This window comes from Hyperolius riggenbachi, chromosome 3, assembly GCF_040937935.1.
Source record: "Hyperolius riggenbachi isolate aHypRig1 chromosome 3, aHypRig1.pri, whole genome shotgun sequence".
NCBI lineage: Eukaryota > Metazoa > Chordata > Amphibia > Anura > Hyperoliidae > Hyperolius > Hyperolius riggenbachi.
The window spans coordinates 183,405,258-183,424,263 of NC_090648.1; the positions used below are offsets into that span (position 1 = coordinate 183,405,258).

At 43.2% G+C, this 19,006-nt stretch overlaps 1 protein-coding gene across 3 annotated transcripts in view; it reads right to left on the reverse strand.

The window, feature by feature from the left end:
* GALK2 (galactokinase 2) overlaps positions 1-19,006 on the reverse strand; it is a 306,129-nt gene that overhangs the window by 118,418 nt on the left and 168,705 nt on the right. For all 3 annotated transcript variants that reach the window (XR_011030291.1, XR_011030292.1, XM_068275411.1), the window contains exons 6-7: positions 18,335-18,433; positions 16,372-16,524 (exon numbers count right to left, since the gene is read on the reverse strand). Coding sequence is in view for 1 of the 3 variants with exons in the window: in XM_068275411.1 (XP_068131512.1) it covers positions 16,372-16,524; positions 18,335-18,433 (252 nt within the window). In the remaining 2 variants the exon portion in view is untranslated. The remainder of the gene's footprint in view (positions 1-16,371; positions 16,525-18,334; positions 18,434-19,006) is intronic.

The window sequence follows — 19,006 nt, forward strand, 5'->3', positions numbered from 1 at the left end:
AAATTTTGCCCCCCCCCCTCCTCCACCTCATGCCCCCACATGTACCCTACGAGCCCCAATCTGATGTGGCCCCATGGGTACGCACTGATGCTAAATAGCATCAAACTGACACCCAAGAGAGTCCCTGATGTTTCAGGTGCTCTCTTCATTGTCCTTTTTCACTTCACTAATTACTTTCTGTTCTACTTTTTCCCCTCTTCTTCCCTTTTCCGTTCTTAATCTCTCCTTCTCTCTCATCTTCTCTGTTGTTTTGGTCTCCCTGGCTCCGCCTCTGGTCTCCTTATGCTGGAACTCCTGGCTTAGCCCTCTTTTTACGCAGCTCTCTTCCCCAATACAATGGCTTTGAACATATGTTCTTTAAATGTCAAAGGACTAAACTCACCTATTAAACGCTCTAAGGCATTCTCCCACTTCCGCGCCACTCATGCCGATATCTGTTTGCAGGAGACCCACTTCCCTAAATCTTACGCTCCGACATACCAACACCGTACTTTCCCGCAGTTTTACACCGCTAGTGCCCCCACTAAGCATAGAGGCATACTAATAGCGTTTAGAAGTTCAGTCAATTTTATCTGTAAAAGAGAAATTAGTGACCCTGATGGAAGGTACCTCCTACTCGTGGGTTCAATCCATGATGTAGAGGTCACTATTGCCTCCTACTACACCCCCAATACTGACCAATTACCATTCCTAAAACACTTTGTGGACCTCCTGCGGACGCACGCATTAGGGACTATTGTTGCTTGTGGAGACTCCAACATGTGCTTACGCCCCCACCTCGATCGAGATAGCCCTAATGCGCCCAGCCCTAACCCTGTGGAACTCCGCCATGCTAAACAATCAGACCTCCTAAGATCCGCCTCCCTGGCAGACAGTTTGCGAGAATTGCACCCCACTAAAAAAGAATACACATTCTTTTCTCATCCCTACAACTCACAATCCCGTATTGACCACTGTCTCATTCACACTAATCTTCTTCCTAAATTAATTAATGCTCAGATAAAAGCTATTCCATGGTCAGATCACTGTATAGTGACCATCACTCTCTCTTCTATAATATCTAAGCCCCCAGGGCTACGTTGGTCTCTCAACCAATCGCTCCTTTCAGACCCCACAATAGTTGCTACCCTGGAGGGACAGCTAAAAGATTACTTCCAGTTAAACTCTGGTAATGCGGAAGTGTCTGACTACACTGTCTGGGAGGCCCACAAAGCAGTTCTTCGGGGCCACATTATTAGCATTGCCTCCAACAGGAAAAAGTGCAGACTGCAGGAATTACACCAACTTGAACTTGAATACACAAAAGCCGCAGAGCTCCTGTCTACTGATCCCTCACCTTATAATAAACAGGCCTGCTTTAAAGCGGCAGAAGCACTTAATAATTAATTAGGTGTACTAACTAGTATAGCCGAAAAACGCCTGAGATGGAATAAATTTCACTTTTATGTGAACTGCAACAAACCTCTACGATGCTAGCGCGCAGGTTGAGGCACACTGACCCGAACTTTAAGGCACTAAAGCTCCGCTTAGATGATACAACTTTCACTAGCAACCCCAACAAAATAGTGCAAATCTTCCGGACAGGTCTCTCCAAAATCTACCAGACTCCCGCCAGCATTAATTTTACACTTCTCAAGAATATTTAAGACACTTGCCCCCTCCCTCCCCTTGCTGATCAATTTAAACTCAACCTTGAAAAGCCCATAACCAATGAAGAAATATTGCAAGCGATTCAAACCCTCAAAACTAAAAAAGCACCCGGTCCCGACGGGTTTCCCTCTTGCTATTACAAAAATTTCTCGCACATCCTCTCCCCCTACCTGTTAAAAGCCTTTCATTGCTTGTTACAAGGGGTAAAACCCGGAGTAGATTCCCATACTGCTGCCATCAGCATGATACCGAAGCCTGGAACAGATCAAACTACCTGGTCCAGTTTCCGACCTATCTCGTTACTTAATATACACATTAAGATTTTGGCAAAGATTCTAGCCACTCGGCTTAATGAAGGCATTTTCTCACTAGTTGGACTGGACCAGGTAGGTTTCATGCCACGTCGTCAGGCGGGAGATAATGTCAGGCGCTTGCTACAGATTATATCCTCAGCGGAGCGGGCGAATACTCCCATGATGCTACTTTCCCTTGACATTCATAAGGCGTTTGATACAGTATCGTGGGAGTATCTGTTCCTCTTGCTTTCCCATTGGGGTTTTGGTCCTAATTTTTTATGCTGGGTCCAGGCACTTTATCACTCCCCGCAGGCATTCATACATTACTGTGGTTACAGGTTGGACGCCTTTCCTGTCCGCAGGGGCACTAGGCAGGGATGCCCCCTATCCCCTATTTTATTTGCGCTCGCTATAGTGCCCCTTGCTATAGTAATCAACAAACACGAGGGCATTGGGGGGTTCTCCCTGGCTGGACACCAACATAAGTTATGTATGTACGCTGATGACGTAGTCCTGACACTCACGAAGGCTTATGACTCCTTATCTGATCTCGCTGACATCCTTTTATTATTTGAGGATATTTCAGGCCTCCAAATCAAAAGCCCTCAACATCTCCCTCCCCCTCACGGAACTCGAGGCTATACAATCCTCATTTGAATTTAAATGGGAACCTACTAAACTAAAATACTTGGGCGTCTTTATCACGCACTCATATCATTCCATGTACCAGGCAAACTACCCAGGCTTGATTAAAAGTGTTCTCCAATCTATGGAATGCTGGAAGCGATATAGTAGCATGGTGGCGTAGTGGTTAGCGCTCTCGCCTTGCAACGCTGGGTCCCCGGTTGAATCCCAGCCAGGTTAACATCTGCAAGGAGTATGTATGTTCTCCCCGTGTCTGCGTGGGGTTCCTCCGGGTACTCCGGTTTCCTCCCACATTCCAAAAACATACAGATAAGTTAATTGGCTTCCCCCTAAAAAAAAATTGGCCCTAGACTACGATACATACACTACACAATATAGACATAGGACTAGAGTAGAGATTAGATTGTGAGCCCCTCAGAGGGACAGTTAAGTGACAATATACTTTGTACAGCGCTGCGGAAGATGTCGGCGCTATATAAATACTAAATAACAATAATAATAGTATTTCGTGGATTGGATGCATTGCTGCAACCAAGATGGTGATCGTGCCCAGGCTACTCTATGCCTTTCGTGTGCTGCCCGTAAATATCCCTATTCCGATCCTCAAACGCTTACAATCTTCCATGTTTTCATTTATTTGGGTAAAAACCAGACCAAGGGTCCCTAGGAGCACCTTGACTCGCTTGAAAGGGGACGGTGGCTTAGGGGCTCCGAATATTAACGCCTACTATAGAGCCGCACAGATCTCACAACTTGCTATGTGGCACGAGTTGTCGCACCCCCCGTTGTGGGTTAAAATAGAGCAATCCATATGCTCCCCCATCTCCCTCGGGAACTTGCTCTGGTTACCCTCTGCCTGACGAAAAAATATTAAAAATCCGATTATCACACATTTTCTTAAAATTTGGGACACAGTTAAAATTAAACGTAATCTAATATCCCCAACACCTTCCTCTCACCTCCTTTTTAGGTCATCTTGATTTTGAACTGTGCTTGCCTTCCGCTGGTGGCATTCGAAACATCTCACGATTTTGTACGACCTAGTCACTGACACCTCAGTCAGGTCTTTTGCACTCCTTACAGAGAAACACCAGCTACCCATAAAGGAGTACTTTCGCTACCTGCAAATTTCACATTTTCTCTCTCAGGTTGTCAAAGGACATGGCTCCCTCTTGACCCGCACATGCTTTGAGCATGTATGTGCCTCTGATCCGGGATCTCCGGGTCTGATCTCCCTACTATACAGGTGCATTGTGTCCCCCTCTGGCCTCCCCAAGCCCTCCTATGTAGCAAAATGGGAACTTGACCTTAATTCTACCTTCGAAATGGAGGACCTATTTAATATCTGGTTACTCACCCCGCAATGCTCCATAAGTGCCTCCCTTGTGGAGACCCAATATAAAGTTCTCCTAAGATGGTACCTCACCCCAGACCGCATTGCAAAATTTGATGCTAACTGTAATGGTCTGTGTTTTCGTGGATGCGGCCAGAGGGGGACTCTCTCTCATGTGTGGGGGTTTTGCCCGAGGGCCCGGAGGTTTTGGATCAGAATATACCAGGTTATATACTCCACTATCAAAGTCCAGGTTCCCAAGGCCCCTGAGGTTGCAGTACTGGGACTGCGTCCACCGGTCATAACTAACTCCCAATACAAATTGCTCTCACACATATGCTTAGCAGGGAAGAGAGTCATTGCAGGTGCATGGAAGACCCCCACCTTATCTATATCCAAATTTAGGACTAATTTGAGCAGCGCCCTCTGCTTCGACAAAATGAAGGCCATACTAGATGATTCCCTTCCTCGTTTTGAAAAAGTTTGGCTCCCATACATTAACCAATACCATCAGGACCTACCCCAATCTCTCACAACAGTTTAATGGCACCATAGCCCTCCCCACTTGGCTTCTGTGTAAAGCTTTAAGGGACCTAATGAATAAACCAATTACTTAATTGAACAAACAAACAAACGTATGAGCCATACACACTAATCTTCTCTGATCTCGGGCGGCGCCAGGGTTGACCCTTCTTCTACTCTGTTCTTCCTTTTCTTTCTTTCCTCTGACTCTTCCCCCTCTTCTTTTTCTCCTCACTCATCTATTTCTCTCTCATCTTCCTCTCCCACCTCTCCCCCTACCCCTTATGAAGGATACAAACACTTGTCAGGACCATCCACTGAGGAGCGGTATCTGCTTTGACCCCCTCCCAATGTTCGAGACCTAGTACCAATGGTACCCACGGCCTTTTCAAACTCTTGATAGCCCACCACCCCGACTGGTGGACCTTGCTTTAGCCCATACTTTATAAGTTCAGCCTGTGGCTCCCATGGAGGGCGCTGGTATTTGTTGCCTCAGTGCTGCCAGCTCCCACCCCAATTTGCATATGACCTAGCCTCTACGTGAGGCAGTTTGCACTGATATGAAGCTCTTCCACACCAAGTGACTGTGAATGTACATGTTTCACTGTACAGCCTTCTGATGTTTAATATTCTGTTTAAGTTTTTTCTTTAGCCAAGTTATTTTATTTTGTTGTTTTTTTTTACTTTACTTTTCAAAATGCCATGGGGCATACAATAAGTATATCTAAATATGCCTACCGTTATGTACTCAAATCTATGCATATGTGTATGTACTCGTTATTTTGCAATTTAATAAAAAAAAATTGACAACAAAAAACAAAGAAAGGGATTACAGCATGAGATCCTCATGTATGGTGATCTTTAGGTAGAAATATGAAATGCAAAAGTCATTACCCACATATAACATGCAACAAATGTTATACCACATAAGAAATGCAGCAAACAGTCCCCACATATGAAACGCAAACATTTATCCTCATATGAAATGCAGCAAACATTTATCTTCATATGAAATGCAGCAAACATTTATCCACATATGAAATGCAGCAAACATTTATCCACATATGAAATGCAGCAAACATTTATCCACATATGAAATGCAGCAAACATTTATCAACATATGAAATGCAGCAAACATTTATCCACATATGAAATGCAGCAAACATTTATCCACATAAGAAACACAGCAAACCTTTCCCCACATGTGAAATGCAGCAAACATTTCCCCACATATGAAACGCAGCAAATCTTTCCACACATATAAAACACTGCAAACATTTCTCCACATATGAAACAGCAAAAAATGTCCCCACATATGAACTGAATCAAACATTTCCCCACATATGAACTGCAGCAAACATTTCTCTACAAAAGAAAAGCAGCAAACATTTCCCACATTTGAAATGCAGCAATGTCTGCCACCCACATAATACAACTTCACAGAACACATGGGGACAGTCATGTCATTAGGCAGAGCATAGACACTGCCCCTCAATCATCAGTTAAGCGTGCCTAAAAACAGCCCACCTATGCAGTATGTTCACCCTTAGTGCAACCACTGCCCCCCAAGTCAAAGGTACTCAGTGTGCCTAAATGAAGTGTGCTCAACCTTAATGTCAAAGGCACTATCATTTTGTAATAGTCATAATAGCAATAATTCACAAAACACAACATTTACTCTCTTGCTTGTTGAAAAACCATAAATATGTCCAAAACTCTTGAGCACCCCACCTCCCTTTAGAAAAAGTGCCATGACGATCTTTTTAGAAGGCTGGGATATCTTGTCACAGTCCAGCCAGCAGCTCTGCCGTGGTGAACTAATAGCGCAAGATTCCTCCTCGAGGTGGTGGTGGGGGGTTGAATATTGGTTTTCTAATAGGAATGAATTACAAACCAAAAATGTCACTTATTTACCAGCTCGCTGTAAAATCCTAAATATAGAGAGGGAATCTTAAATGAGTAGGCCCCAGAGCTGCTGGACAGACCGTGAAAAGATATCCCGGCCTTCAGAAAAATGCCATGACGCTTTTTCTGATGAAGGGGCAGGGGGTTCTGCATATATTTAGGGTTCTACAGCAAGCAGGTGAGTAAATGTCATGTTTAGTTTGTGAATTAATGAAAACAAAAGTGCTCTTGAAGCATGTGTCCACTCCCCCACAAAGGCCTCAATTCACTAAGGTTAACTCCTGTCTTTAATAACTCTTCTGAGCTGTTTTACAGTTATCACCATGGTGATATAATTGTGATAACTGTAAAAAAGCTCTGAAGAGTTATTAAAGACAGGAGTTAACCTTAGTGAATTGAGGCCAATGCAGCCACACTGCTTGTCCCTGTCTCCCTCAATATTTGCTTCCTCTGCTGCAGATTACAACCCCCCCCCCCCCCACCACCTCCATCATATCTGACTATGCCACTCCTTCTGCTACATGCTGTACCTGCATACCTGCATATTTCACTATAGACCCTCTGCTACATCCTGCCTCCTCATATTTCACTATGGCCCCTCTGCTGCATTCTGCCACCCTCCATACTGTATTTCTCTCTTCTGCTGCCTGAACCCACCATATTACACTATAACTCTGCTTCAGCCTGCACCCCCTCCCATTCATATTTTAATACAGCTACTCTAAAGCTTGGAGACCCCCAACACATACACAATGACACCTGAAATAATCTGGTTTGACTGACTGCAGCTGGAAGTGACTCCCACTTCTCTGACCTCGTCTGCTTTGCTGCTCAGTCAATGACAGTGTACCGTAACTGTCCTGGGCTCAGTCTGATTCTGCTCCAAGTTGGGGTAAGGAGTTTAACAGTGCACCACCATGGCACTGATGACAACAAATGAGCAAGAAGTCTCATGGGAGGAGCAGGAGCTCAGCTAATGCCCTGCAGCCTCTGTCCAAACACAAAGAGGCATCAGGACTAGTAGGAGCAGGAGGGGGGGGGGGGGGGAGGGGGGGGGTAAGGGCACAAATTCAATTGCTGTGGCCATGGCACTGCTTAAACGTTAATTTAAAGGTGTCACTACCTCAGCAGCCCAGGCAGCCCTGACTATTTGAGGAGGAGGCAGCCTGGGGAAAAAGTCCTCCTGACCCCGCAGGCCAATACGTGCCTGATCTTCTGTCATGTTTACATACAGGACATCTGAAGTGAGAGAGATATGGAGGCATATTTATTTCCAGTTCAATACCAGTTGCCTGGCAGTCCTGTTGATCTTTCAGGCATCAATATTGTCTGAATCACACACCTGATTTAAAGAGGAACTCCAGTGAAAATAATGTAATAAAAAATGCTTCATTTTTACAATAATTATGATTTAGTCAGTATTTGTCCATTGTAAAATCTTTTAAATCCCTGATTCACATTCTGACATTTATCACATGGAGACATTTTTACTATTGGCAGGTGATGTAGCTGCTGCATGCTTTTTTTGGCAGTTGGAAACAGCTGTAAACAGCTATTTCCCACAATGCAACAAGGTTCACAGACCGGAAACTGCCAGAAGTACCTCGGTACTTCGGGAGGGGCTTCACCCCAATATCAGTCATACAGCGCCCCCTGATGGTCTGTTTGTGAAAATGGATAGATTTCTCATGTAAAACGAGGTATCAGCTACTGATTGGGATAAAGTTCAATTATTGGTGGGAGTTTCTCTTTAAGTATGCAGCTAATCCAGTGAGGCTTCAGTCAAAAACATCTGATCTGCGTGCTTGTTCAGGGTCTATGGTTAAAAGTATAAAGCGCCATACACAGGCTAGATGAAACGTTGCAGTGATGGATGATAATTACCACCTCTGCCAAGAATCCAGTGTGTGTACAGCCCTCTTGGCTAGCAATCTACCTGGCAGATTACTTTGGCCGCACAACAGCTCAGAGCATTGTTCTCCCCACTTACCCAGTCTGGTGGGTGACATCACTCACACACCACTCCACCCTCCCCCCGCATAGGAACAGAATGCTTTGCTAGCCAGTAGGCTAGGGACTCGTCTGTACAGCCTCAGTCCTTGAAATGTCACTCAAAGGGTTGGGTGCCAGTTCCCACGGGGGACATGCCTCATATGCGGCTCCCCTGACCTTTCGTACCAACAGTCGCCCCAACCCCCAACCTTGGCACACTGCCCTCACAAGAAAACTACAAAATGAGACACGAGCTGCAGAACGCAAATGGAGGAAATCCCGCAACAACAATGATTTCCTGGGATACAAGACCAAGTTGCAGACGTACCATGCTGCCCTCGCTGATAGTAAACAGATATACTTCACTCACTTGATCGCTACCCAAGCCTCCAACCCACGTCGTCTTTTTGCCACCTTCAATGCCCTACTTAACCCCACACCTCCCCCCCCAACCTCCACCCTCTCAGCCACTGACCTATCAAATTACTTTATCAACAAAATTACAACCATCCGGAGGGATATTTCTCTCCTCCACTCTATCGCCCCCGCCTCCCCACCACATCCGACTCCTTCCTCTTTCTCCTCCCTTACCTCCTTCAATCCTGTCACGGTGGAGGAAGTCAACCAGCTGCTGGCAACTTCACCTGCCACTTCCTGCCCCCTAGATCCGGTCCCATCTGATTCTCTGCGCCCACATTTTTCTGATCTGGCCCCTGTCCTCACCCATCTGTTCAACCTCTCCTTCTCCACCGGCATCTTCCCCTCCGTATTCAAACAGGCCACTGTGCTTCCCCTACTAAAGAAATCTTCACTTGACCCTGCTCTGCCATCCAACTACCGCCCAATCTCTCTCCTCCCTTTTGCCTCAAAAATTCTTGAACGCCTGGCCCACCAACGCCTGACCAACTTCCTTAACTCCAACTCCCTTCTCGATCCCCTGCAATCTGGTTTTCGCACAGCCCATTTTACAGAAACCGCCCTCACCAAAGTGGTAAATGACCTCGCCCTTGCCAAAGCCGAAGGTAAATACTCCATCCTGCTCCTCCTGGACCTCTCCTCGGCATTTGACACTGTCGACCACTCCCTCCTCCTCCACTCCCTGCAGCTAATGGGCATTCAGGACCTAGCCTTAGCCTGGATCTCCTCCTACCTCTCCAACCGCTCCTTTACAACATTTTTCAATGGCTCCTCATCCACTCCTACACCCCTCTCAGTTGGTGTTCCTCAAGGTTCCGTCCTAGGACCCCTACTGTTCTCACTCTATACTGCCTCAATTGGCAAAATCATCTCCTCCATGGGCTTCAATTACCACCTGTATGCCGACGACACCCAGATATATCTCCACACCCCAGACCTCTCCTCCTCTACCATGGACAAAGTCTCTGCCTGCCTCACATCCATTTCCTCCTGGATGGCTGCCAGGTACCTGAAGCTTAATTTGGACAAGACTGAGCTTCTAATATTCCCACCCCGCACAGCTGCACCCCTCCCAGATCTGCACGTCACTATTGAAAATACTATAATCCACCCTACCTCCCAAGCCCGCTGTCTAGGCGTTACTCTGGACTCTGAACTTTCCTTTACCGCCCACATCCAAGGTATTGCCAGATCCTGCAACTTCCACCTCCGCAACATCTCCAAGATCCGCTCCTACCTGTCCCCTGACACCACTAAACTCCTTATCCACGCCCTTGTCATCTCCCGCCTAGACTACTGCAATTCTCTTTTATCTGGCCTCCCCTCTAACCGTACTGACCCACTTAAATTGGTAATGAATGCGGCAGCCAGACTGATACATTCTTCTCACCGCAGCGCCTCTACAACTCCGCTCTGTAAAGCACTACACTGGCTCCCCATCAGCTTTAGGATCAATTTCAAAATCCTGTGCTTGGCCTACAAATCAGTGCACAAGACCTGCCCAACCTACATCTCTGATCTGGTCCACAGGCACATACCAGCCCGCCCCCTCCGATCCTCCAATGACCTGCGCCTAGTCGCACCACGCATAACTCAGTCACACGCACGATTGCAGGACTTCACCAGGGCCGCCCCGACTCTCTGGAACTCTCTCCCACCAGCCGTCAGACTCGCCCCCACCTTTAATTCCTTCAAACAAGCTCTCAAGACTCACCTCTTCACGCTCGCATACCCCCCTACACCAGCACCATAATATGTTCTGTTAGACCCCCTCTCAAAAGACGCACCTATTGTCTCCACCCCACCCTTTAGATTGTAAGCCTCCGGCAGGGCCCTCCTCCCTAACGTATCCAGCTTGATTATGCAATCTTACTCGCAACCACCCCTCTTGTAGACTCGAACAGTCTCTATTTTGACCTATGACACTGTATTGTTATCAAATCATTTGCATGATCTTGTTTTGTTGTGAGTTTCCGTATGTTCTACCTGTATGTTAACCCATTTATCTATTGTGCAGCGCTGCGTAAGATGTTGGCGCTTTATAAATACAATAAATAATAATAATAATATGTGTGTATAAGGTTTTTACATTACGTACATAAAAACACTACTGAAGGTATTTCATTTTTACCCACAGAAACACTTTAAAGCTTGGTTGCAAAAACCAAACCTTTTATCAGAATTAGATATCTTTTTTATAAAGGACAAATTTTTATTATTAGGAATGAGGTGTAAACCGTCCCAAAAAGGTATTTACCATAGTTTATTCTGGGCCTGAAAAAAGGGATGCTAGAGAGGAGGATGTCCTAAATATTTTGCCTAATATTTATTTGACTCATATCTTTCCTCTGCTGAATGGTTACTTACACGTAAATTAATCAAACCTAAATAAACTTCACATGTGATTGGGAATGGCAATGTAAAGACCTGCAAACAAATGATAATGATCTGACTGAAAGATTGGAGGACTAAATTAGAAAACTGTATGCATTGTAGGAAAAACAGACAGAAAGACATGGCAAGGCGATTTCTTCTTCAAGCAAAGGGAAGTGTGTTTCCTTCAAGCCTTATTTGGCTTAAATGTGAAGAATAATGAGTACCAGAGTCATCTCTATGTAAACTTTTCAAACATCACTTTTGTCTTATTTATAAGTATGATACACATTCAGGGTGACAACGTTCACAAAAATACATCATTCTCCTGCAGTTACCCCAGAAAAATAATGAAATATGTTTATGGCAGTCAATTACCTGTTTGAAGCATGTCTTAGAAACAATGCATGGGGTGTGTTTGTCGTATACATTTTGGTTTCCTGTCTTAGTCAGAAAGAACACTTGTTCTAAACAATATAAATTGTATTTACGGTGCCCCAAAACAAACAGTGTTGAGAACAAAGCGAATGCACCATCTTTAATGGTGAATAAATATACAAGTGGGCCGTACACAATACAGTATCTATACCTATCATATGCTGTTGCATACTGTGTGGCATTTTATTCTCTACAGAAGAGCTAAATAGACATGGAAAAAAAACAAGATTCAGGTTACTGGCCATGTATGAAAAGTAATAGATTGGGATGTTTCATAATCAGCTGCACTTTCTAGATATAAGAATCGTAATGTGACCTTCCATTTCATAAACTAATACATGTACATAGGGGATGCTCTGGGAAATATACTAAAGTATGGGGTGGGTGGCTTAAAGAGAATCTGTATTGTTAAAATCGCACAAAAGTAAACATACCAGTGCGTTAGGGGACATCTCCTATTACCCTCTGTCACAATTTCGCCGCTCCTCGCCGCATTAAAAGTGGTTAAAAACAGTTTTTAAAAGTTTGTTTATAAACAAACAAAATGGCCACCAAAACAGGAAGTAGGTTGATGTACAGTATGTCCACACATAGAAAATACATCCATACACAAGCAGGCTGTATACAGCCTTCCTTTTGAATCTCAAGAGATCATTTGTGTGTTTCTTTCTCCCTGCAGTTATCATGCACTGAAGTTTCAGGCTGCTCTTTTTTCTCCTGCAAACAGCTTTGCCCTTGTCTGTAATTCTTCAGTATGTGAAAGCCCAGCCAGCTCAGAGGACGATTTATCCAGCTTGTAAAAGATAAGAGAGAAGAGAGAAGCTGCTCTAATCTAAATAATACACAGGTAGTGTGCAGAGAGGGGCCTGAAAGGGGGAGTTCATAGCAGAACCACAACACTGAAGAACTTGGCAGCCTTCCAGACACAGGCTGACAAGTCTGACAAGGGAAAGATACATTGATTTATTACAGAGACTGTTATAGTAGAAAGTGCTGCAGTAAGCCAGAACACATTAGAATAGCTTTTGGAACTTGTAGGATGATAAAAAACAGGATGCAATTTTTGTTACGGAGTCTCTTTAACTTATTTTTAGTAGCACACTTGAGCTAGTTTTGAGAATGCTGCTCATATGCCCCACTTTAAACCACTTTGGGGTAGAGGAGATATTTGGTAATATGTTCTGCAGACCTGGTAGAAGAGAGTGACCTAGCATACTGTTTATGTTTTATAGGTTTCATTTGGTTACATATAAGTTATGTGTAGTGTTGGTGTGCTAATAGTTCTTTGATATGACCTTGTGACTTGGGTGAAGAACTAGCCTTGGCACTGTTTATGCAATGTTTATTATATTGTACAAATCTGAAGAGGTCTATACAATTATTTGCACAAGCTATTGTGACTCTGCTAAGATGTGAACTATGTTATATGGACAGACTTCTTTGTAAGGTTATATTTTATTGCACCATGTTTCAATAAAAAAAAGAATCATAATGTGATACAGTATAGGGCCTTTCAGGGTAAAGGGCATAGATGAAAGGTACATCTCTGCCAGAGTGAGAAAACTGCCACCCATGCTCTCACTGTGATCTGTGCCCTAATCCTGCACATTAACTCACTGTATAACTTCACTTTCATTTTTCTTCCCTAGAAAATAGCATTTTTTCCATATGCCAATGGAGTGAGTCTTTAGCCTACAGTAAGTCATAAGTTGTGCTTGCCTCTTTCTCCGAAGGCTGCTATCATTTGCAAACTGTCACCATCCCTAGTGATGTAATACTGGTGACAGAATTGCTAGGCCACGGTCAATTAACCTAGAACAGCTGCTATTTCTGTAAGTGAGATAAAACTGTATCCCTGGACCCCACGTGTGGAAAGTACTTGTTGCCCTTAAGAACTTTTCACATTTCAGAAGCACTCAGAACTTGACATAAAAATTCTGAGTGCTTCTTATTAACTTTATAGGCATATTTATTGGCCTGCTGAAGTTGTCGAGCACCCACAAAACGTGTTGCCCGTGCAAATAAAAAAATGTATTCTTCCTATAAATTTTGTAGTTATTAAGAGGTAAGCCACCTCTATTTTTATGATTTTATGTGATTTTAACCTAATTTTATTTGATCCTGGGTGCCTCTTCACCCTTCATGTGCTAGTTCACCTCCCCCCCCCCTTTCAAGTTGGGGGAGAAAGGGACAGTCTACAGTGGTTATGCCACTAGTAGTACTAGTCCCTACTTTTCTTAGAGTACGACCACCCTGCATTTGGCCATCCTTGGAGGCACTTGAGTGGAGAGAGGCTTGTGATCTCCACCTGCTTCATGTGGTTTGTTGCCCCTCATGCAACCCACCTTTGTGAGTATATAGCCTACCACTAAATTTTCCTCAAAAAACCTAGTCACATATTGCGCAATTGGGCTCCCGTTGTCTCTGTGATTCTTTCTGAAGGTGTTCTTCACTCTACTTTGTGTGGATAGCTGTCTATGCATTGTCTGATGTCCCTGTGCATCGTACACTGACCTTTGTTGCTGATATCTGACCAGCAAAGCAGCAGTGTGCTCAGGCCTTCATTGCGAAAGGCAAATCAAAGGAACCGATTTCCCTAGCTCATGTGTACCAATGAGAGTTTCAAAGCAAATCTACAGTACACTTGACACTATGCAGTCTGTATCGTCTGCCATGGCCAAGTTCATTTCAGCATGTGTACATAGCTTATCTCTTGAAGACAGTACAGTTCTGTCACCTTAACATTTAAAATTGATAATGATAAAAAGCAACAGTTTGGGGAAGAAGAATGGTACATGCACACTGCTCAACTATAGCCAATGAGTGTGTGCAGTTCTGTGGATAGTGGTACAGGGATGATAAGCAAGCAGCTAAGGGTACCACGAAACACAATACACTCATTCTTAGCTTGTCATTTCACATTCTGTTCTGGTAAATGACTAATTAACTTTGTGGAGCGTCTATAAACAAATTTGATTGAAATTAGATTATTCCTTCATATTGCATTAATAGTGAGTAGGACTTCAGAGGTACTGGGTGGCTGTGTTTCCAATGGTTAGTTATACAAATCCTAGTTGATGAGTACATGCATGAGTACATGCATGGTACTAGCATAGAAGGTTTAATTGGGTAGGTCTTCTAAGATTGGCTAATCACCATAGAATTTTTGCACACGGCTATTCACCTCCTTTCTGGTACCATGCCCCCACCCACCTAACCAAACATCAACTCAACATTGCCCCCAACCCCCTTGACATGAAACCAGTCTCCCTGATTCAGGTTGGAAGTGTGGGCCTGGCCACACCCCTTTTCCACGCTGAATTTCACACAGAACTAATTTGCCCAGATAAATGTAATACACTTTCTCGAAGTTTGCTAGCAATGAAAAATCTACTTGCTTTCAAGTTTTGTAATAAGTTTAGTATTTTTGTTGTTCACAATTTTGTACACCTTTATTTTAAATGCATAGTTTTTTTTGGGGGGGGGTTTAAGCATTTTTTTATATGTGCAAATAAAATCAGACGGTGAATAAGGGGTTTAAATATATTTTGCAAGAGGTAAACTTTGTTCACACTGTAACAAGTAATGTATTTTCAAATGCTTTTCAGACATGATGTTTTCCCAACAGCAGCATATCCAGTGCATTTCAATGACATTATATGCAATGTGAATGGTGTGCTCTGAAACACACTGTAAGGCCTAGTGCACACCAGAGCTGTTCGGCAGCGTTTTTCGATCCGCTTGCGGATGTGGAAACGCTTGGGTAATGTATTTAAATGGGCTGGTGCACACAAGAGCGGGAGGTGTTTTGCAGAAACGCATACTCCCGGGTTGCTGCAGATTTTGGATTGCGGAGGCGTTTCTGCCTCCAATGTAAAGTATAGGAAAAACGCAAACCGCTCTGAAAAACGGCAGTTCAGAGCAGTTTTGCAGGCGTTTTTGTTACAGAAGCTGTTCAGTAACAGCTTTACTGTAACAATATCTGAAATCTACTACACCAAAAACGCTTCCCAAAACCGCAAAATGCTAGCTGAAATGCTACAGAAAAATAAGAAAAAGTGTTTCAAAATCTGCTAGCATTTTGCGGATCTGCTAGCAGTTTTTGGTGTGCACCAGGCCTAAGAGTGCAATTGGCATGCTTTTATACACAGCACCACTTGGCTGTAGCAATTTGGCTGACTAGATAATGCTTACAAAAATATGCACCAACTTATCTATGTGTTAATAATAATAAGAGATGGCCCAGCCTTGGAGAACTCAAGGAGAAGCACATGATCAGTTTGATCAGCTGATAGATTTGTAAGGTCCTGATTTGCTGTGATGACTTCCTAGTTTAACACATGATCATGACCAGCAAATCAGAGCCTTACAAATCTATCAGCTGATCAAACCGATCATGTGCTTCTCCATGAGTTCTCCAAGGCTAGGCCATCCCTATTACAAAATGTGTTTGCGATCTTTGCATGTGTTTTACAACACATATAGTGTAAATGAGGCATTAATAAGGTTCTAACTCACAAGAAAATAGTTATTAAACTCTGAAGCCAAGATAAAGAAGGACAGATGTCAAAACTTAAAGATTTTTACAGAAATTGTGAGCTTTTTAAATATACACATAGAGCAATAAGAGGCCTAGAGAGCTCTAATCCAAGCCCAGAGTTCAATTGTAACATGTTTCACTGGATTACTTGTGTATGCAAGAAAGAAAAGGAAGATACTTCCAAGTAAGTCCATTTTGTATTTTGACTACTACCGGTGACTTAATTAATACACAGTATTTTTGTTTAATAGATACTATACCTTGGTGGCCAGGCGACACTCCACAACTCTTATATTGAAATGAGCTGTTGCTGCTTTGTTCATTTCAACACAGCTATTCGCAATAACAAACACTGCTCCTGAGGGGAGTTTCACATCTGTAGATCTGAGAGGGTTAAATTCAATCAGCTTGGCCTGTTAAGGAAAAAAAGACATCTATACGTCATTTATCTATTCAACTACAAGCACAATAATATTTGCAGTGGAATTCTAAAAACACCCTCATTCAGCCCTCTCCCAGATCAAAGGTGCATGCACAAGCACAATGAGTGTCACCTGTAATGATCATGCTCAGCCATTAGGGGAACACTGTGCAAAGGAAGCACTATACAGCATACAGTTTATTGTTGAGAGGAGGAATGATTGGAGATGGAACATGATTAAGCGTTTTCCGACAGGCAGGGTAAGCATCAGAACAATGTGCTTGGCAGTCCGTGTCACTTGGAAACCTAAATGACAAATTTGTAAGTGACTTCATAGTCACCTGTACACATGCTAAGTTCTCAGCCCAGATAGCGCTGGCCAGCTGCCTTGAGAGTTCTTTATAGGGTATTCTTGAGGCTTAAGACCAGAAAAAAACATTTTTTCTCTTTTTCGTGGAGAAAAAAATATCAAAAGTGATCCTCCCATAAGTCCTAGAGGCAGCTTTCAGGTTGAAGACAGATGGACGGATGTCTCGAAATCTGGTTGAACGCGATGGATGGATGTCTTTTTTTTCAAGCTAACTAACTACATATCTGTGTAGCCCTAGAAGGAGCATTTAACTTTGTATAAATCACCTACATACCCATTGGAAAATAGCTTGTAGCTTTGGGTAGCAATTATTGTTTAAAACCACTCATTCTATTTAGCAAATAATACAACATGAACAATGCAGTGCTACTGCCCAAACTTTAAAGAGAATCTGTATTGTTAAAATCGCACAAAAGTAAACATACCAGTGCGTTAGGGGACATCTCCTATTACCCTCTGTCACAATTTCGCCGCTCCTCGCCGCATTAAAAGTGGTTAAAAACAGTTATAAAAAGTTTGTTTATAAACAAACAAAATGGCCACCAAAACAGGAAGTAGGTTGATGTACAGTATGTCCACACATAGAAAATACATTCATACACAAGCAGGCTGTATACACCCTTCCTTTTGAATCTCAAGAGATCATTTGTGTGTTTCTTTCCCCCTGCAGCTATCTTCCACTGAAGTGTCAGGCTGTTTCTTCCTGCAGAGTGCAGACAGCTCTGCCTGTATGTAATTCCTCAGTATGTGAAAGCCCAGCCAGCTCAGAGGAGGATTTATCCAGCTTGTAAAAGATAAGAGAGAAGAGAGAAGCTGCCCTATTCTAAATAATACACAAACAGTGTGCAGAGAGGGGCCTGGAGGGGGGAGATGCATCACAGAACCACAACACTGAAGAACTTGGCAGCCTTCCAGACACAGGCTGACAAGTCTGACAAGAGAGAGATAAGTTGATTTATTACAGAGATGGTGATAGTAGAACGTGCTGCAGTAAGGCAGAACACATTAGAATAGCTTTTGGAACTTGTAGGATGATAAAAAACAGGATGCAATTTTTGTTACGGAGTCTCTTTAACTACACAGAATTACACTAACACAAAAAAGGGCCTGTAGTACTGAATCTCAAATGCTAAATCATTGTTAGAATTTCATCACAAAACAATTTAAAACCAATTCAAATAGCCCCGCTACAGGCATTGTGCAGTAACATGGTGCTCTATGCGTGCATCCAGAAATTACTGTCTCTAAAACAAGTATGGCAAATTCACGCAGAGGTCACAATATGTGGCTTGCACAACAAATAGCAAATCTTCAGCACAATTGTTATCACAGCCCAAAGGTCCAATTATGGCCCAATTATTTGTAATTAGCAAAGAATTGTTTGTGCTGATTCTGCTAGGTAACCTCTACCTTATGTATCGATGTTACTTACAGTTCCTTCTTCTGCCAAAAATGAGATGGATTGATCCATGCCACCACCTTCTGTGCCAATATAACGTTCACATTTTGCACAGGTTTCAGCTAGCTCCACCTACAAAACAAAACAAACACAAATGGGCATAATTTTCATACACGAATAGTTTGAAGATCTGCTCCAATATCCAACAGCCACTGAACAACTTCTTATAGTTGCATACTACTTACTATCACTATATCCTTTTCATGATATACATTTATTGTTCCAGTAAAGATACAGTGTGCAGAAAAAAATTGAAATGTTAAAAAAGTAACTGGGTTCACGTCACCCTTAAAAGGGCTAACAATTGAATTAAACACATTCTTGTTTAATAATGTTCATATTACTTAGTCTTTACACTTAATTGTAATATTCAAATTACTAAGTTATTAAAATTAGTCATTCACATGTTTATAAGCAATGTCCACTTCAACAAGACAGTATCAATTTATTTGCTAGCAGTGGCATAACTACAATTCACAGGGCCTCCCTAGTGAAACCCTTTCCTTGCCTCCCACTTCATGGCCTTGGGGTCAAGGCCGCCATTAGACATTTTTTGGCCCTATACTGGGAAAACCTACTCAGAGCCGGGACAAGGTCCTTCAGCACCCAAGGCTGAGACAGCGAAGTGCGCCCACCCCCATCCCT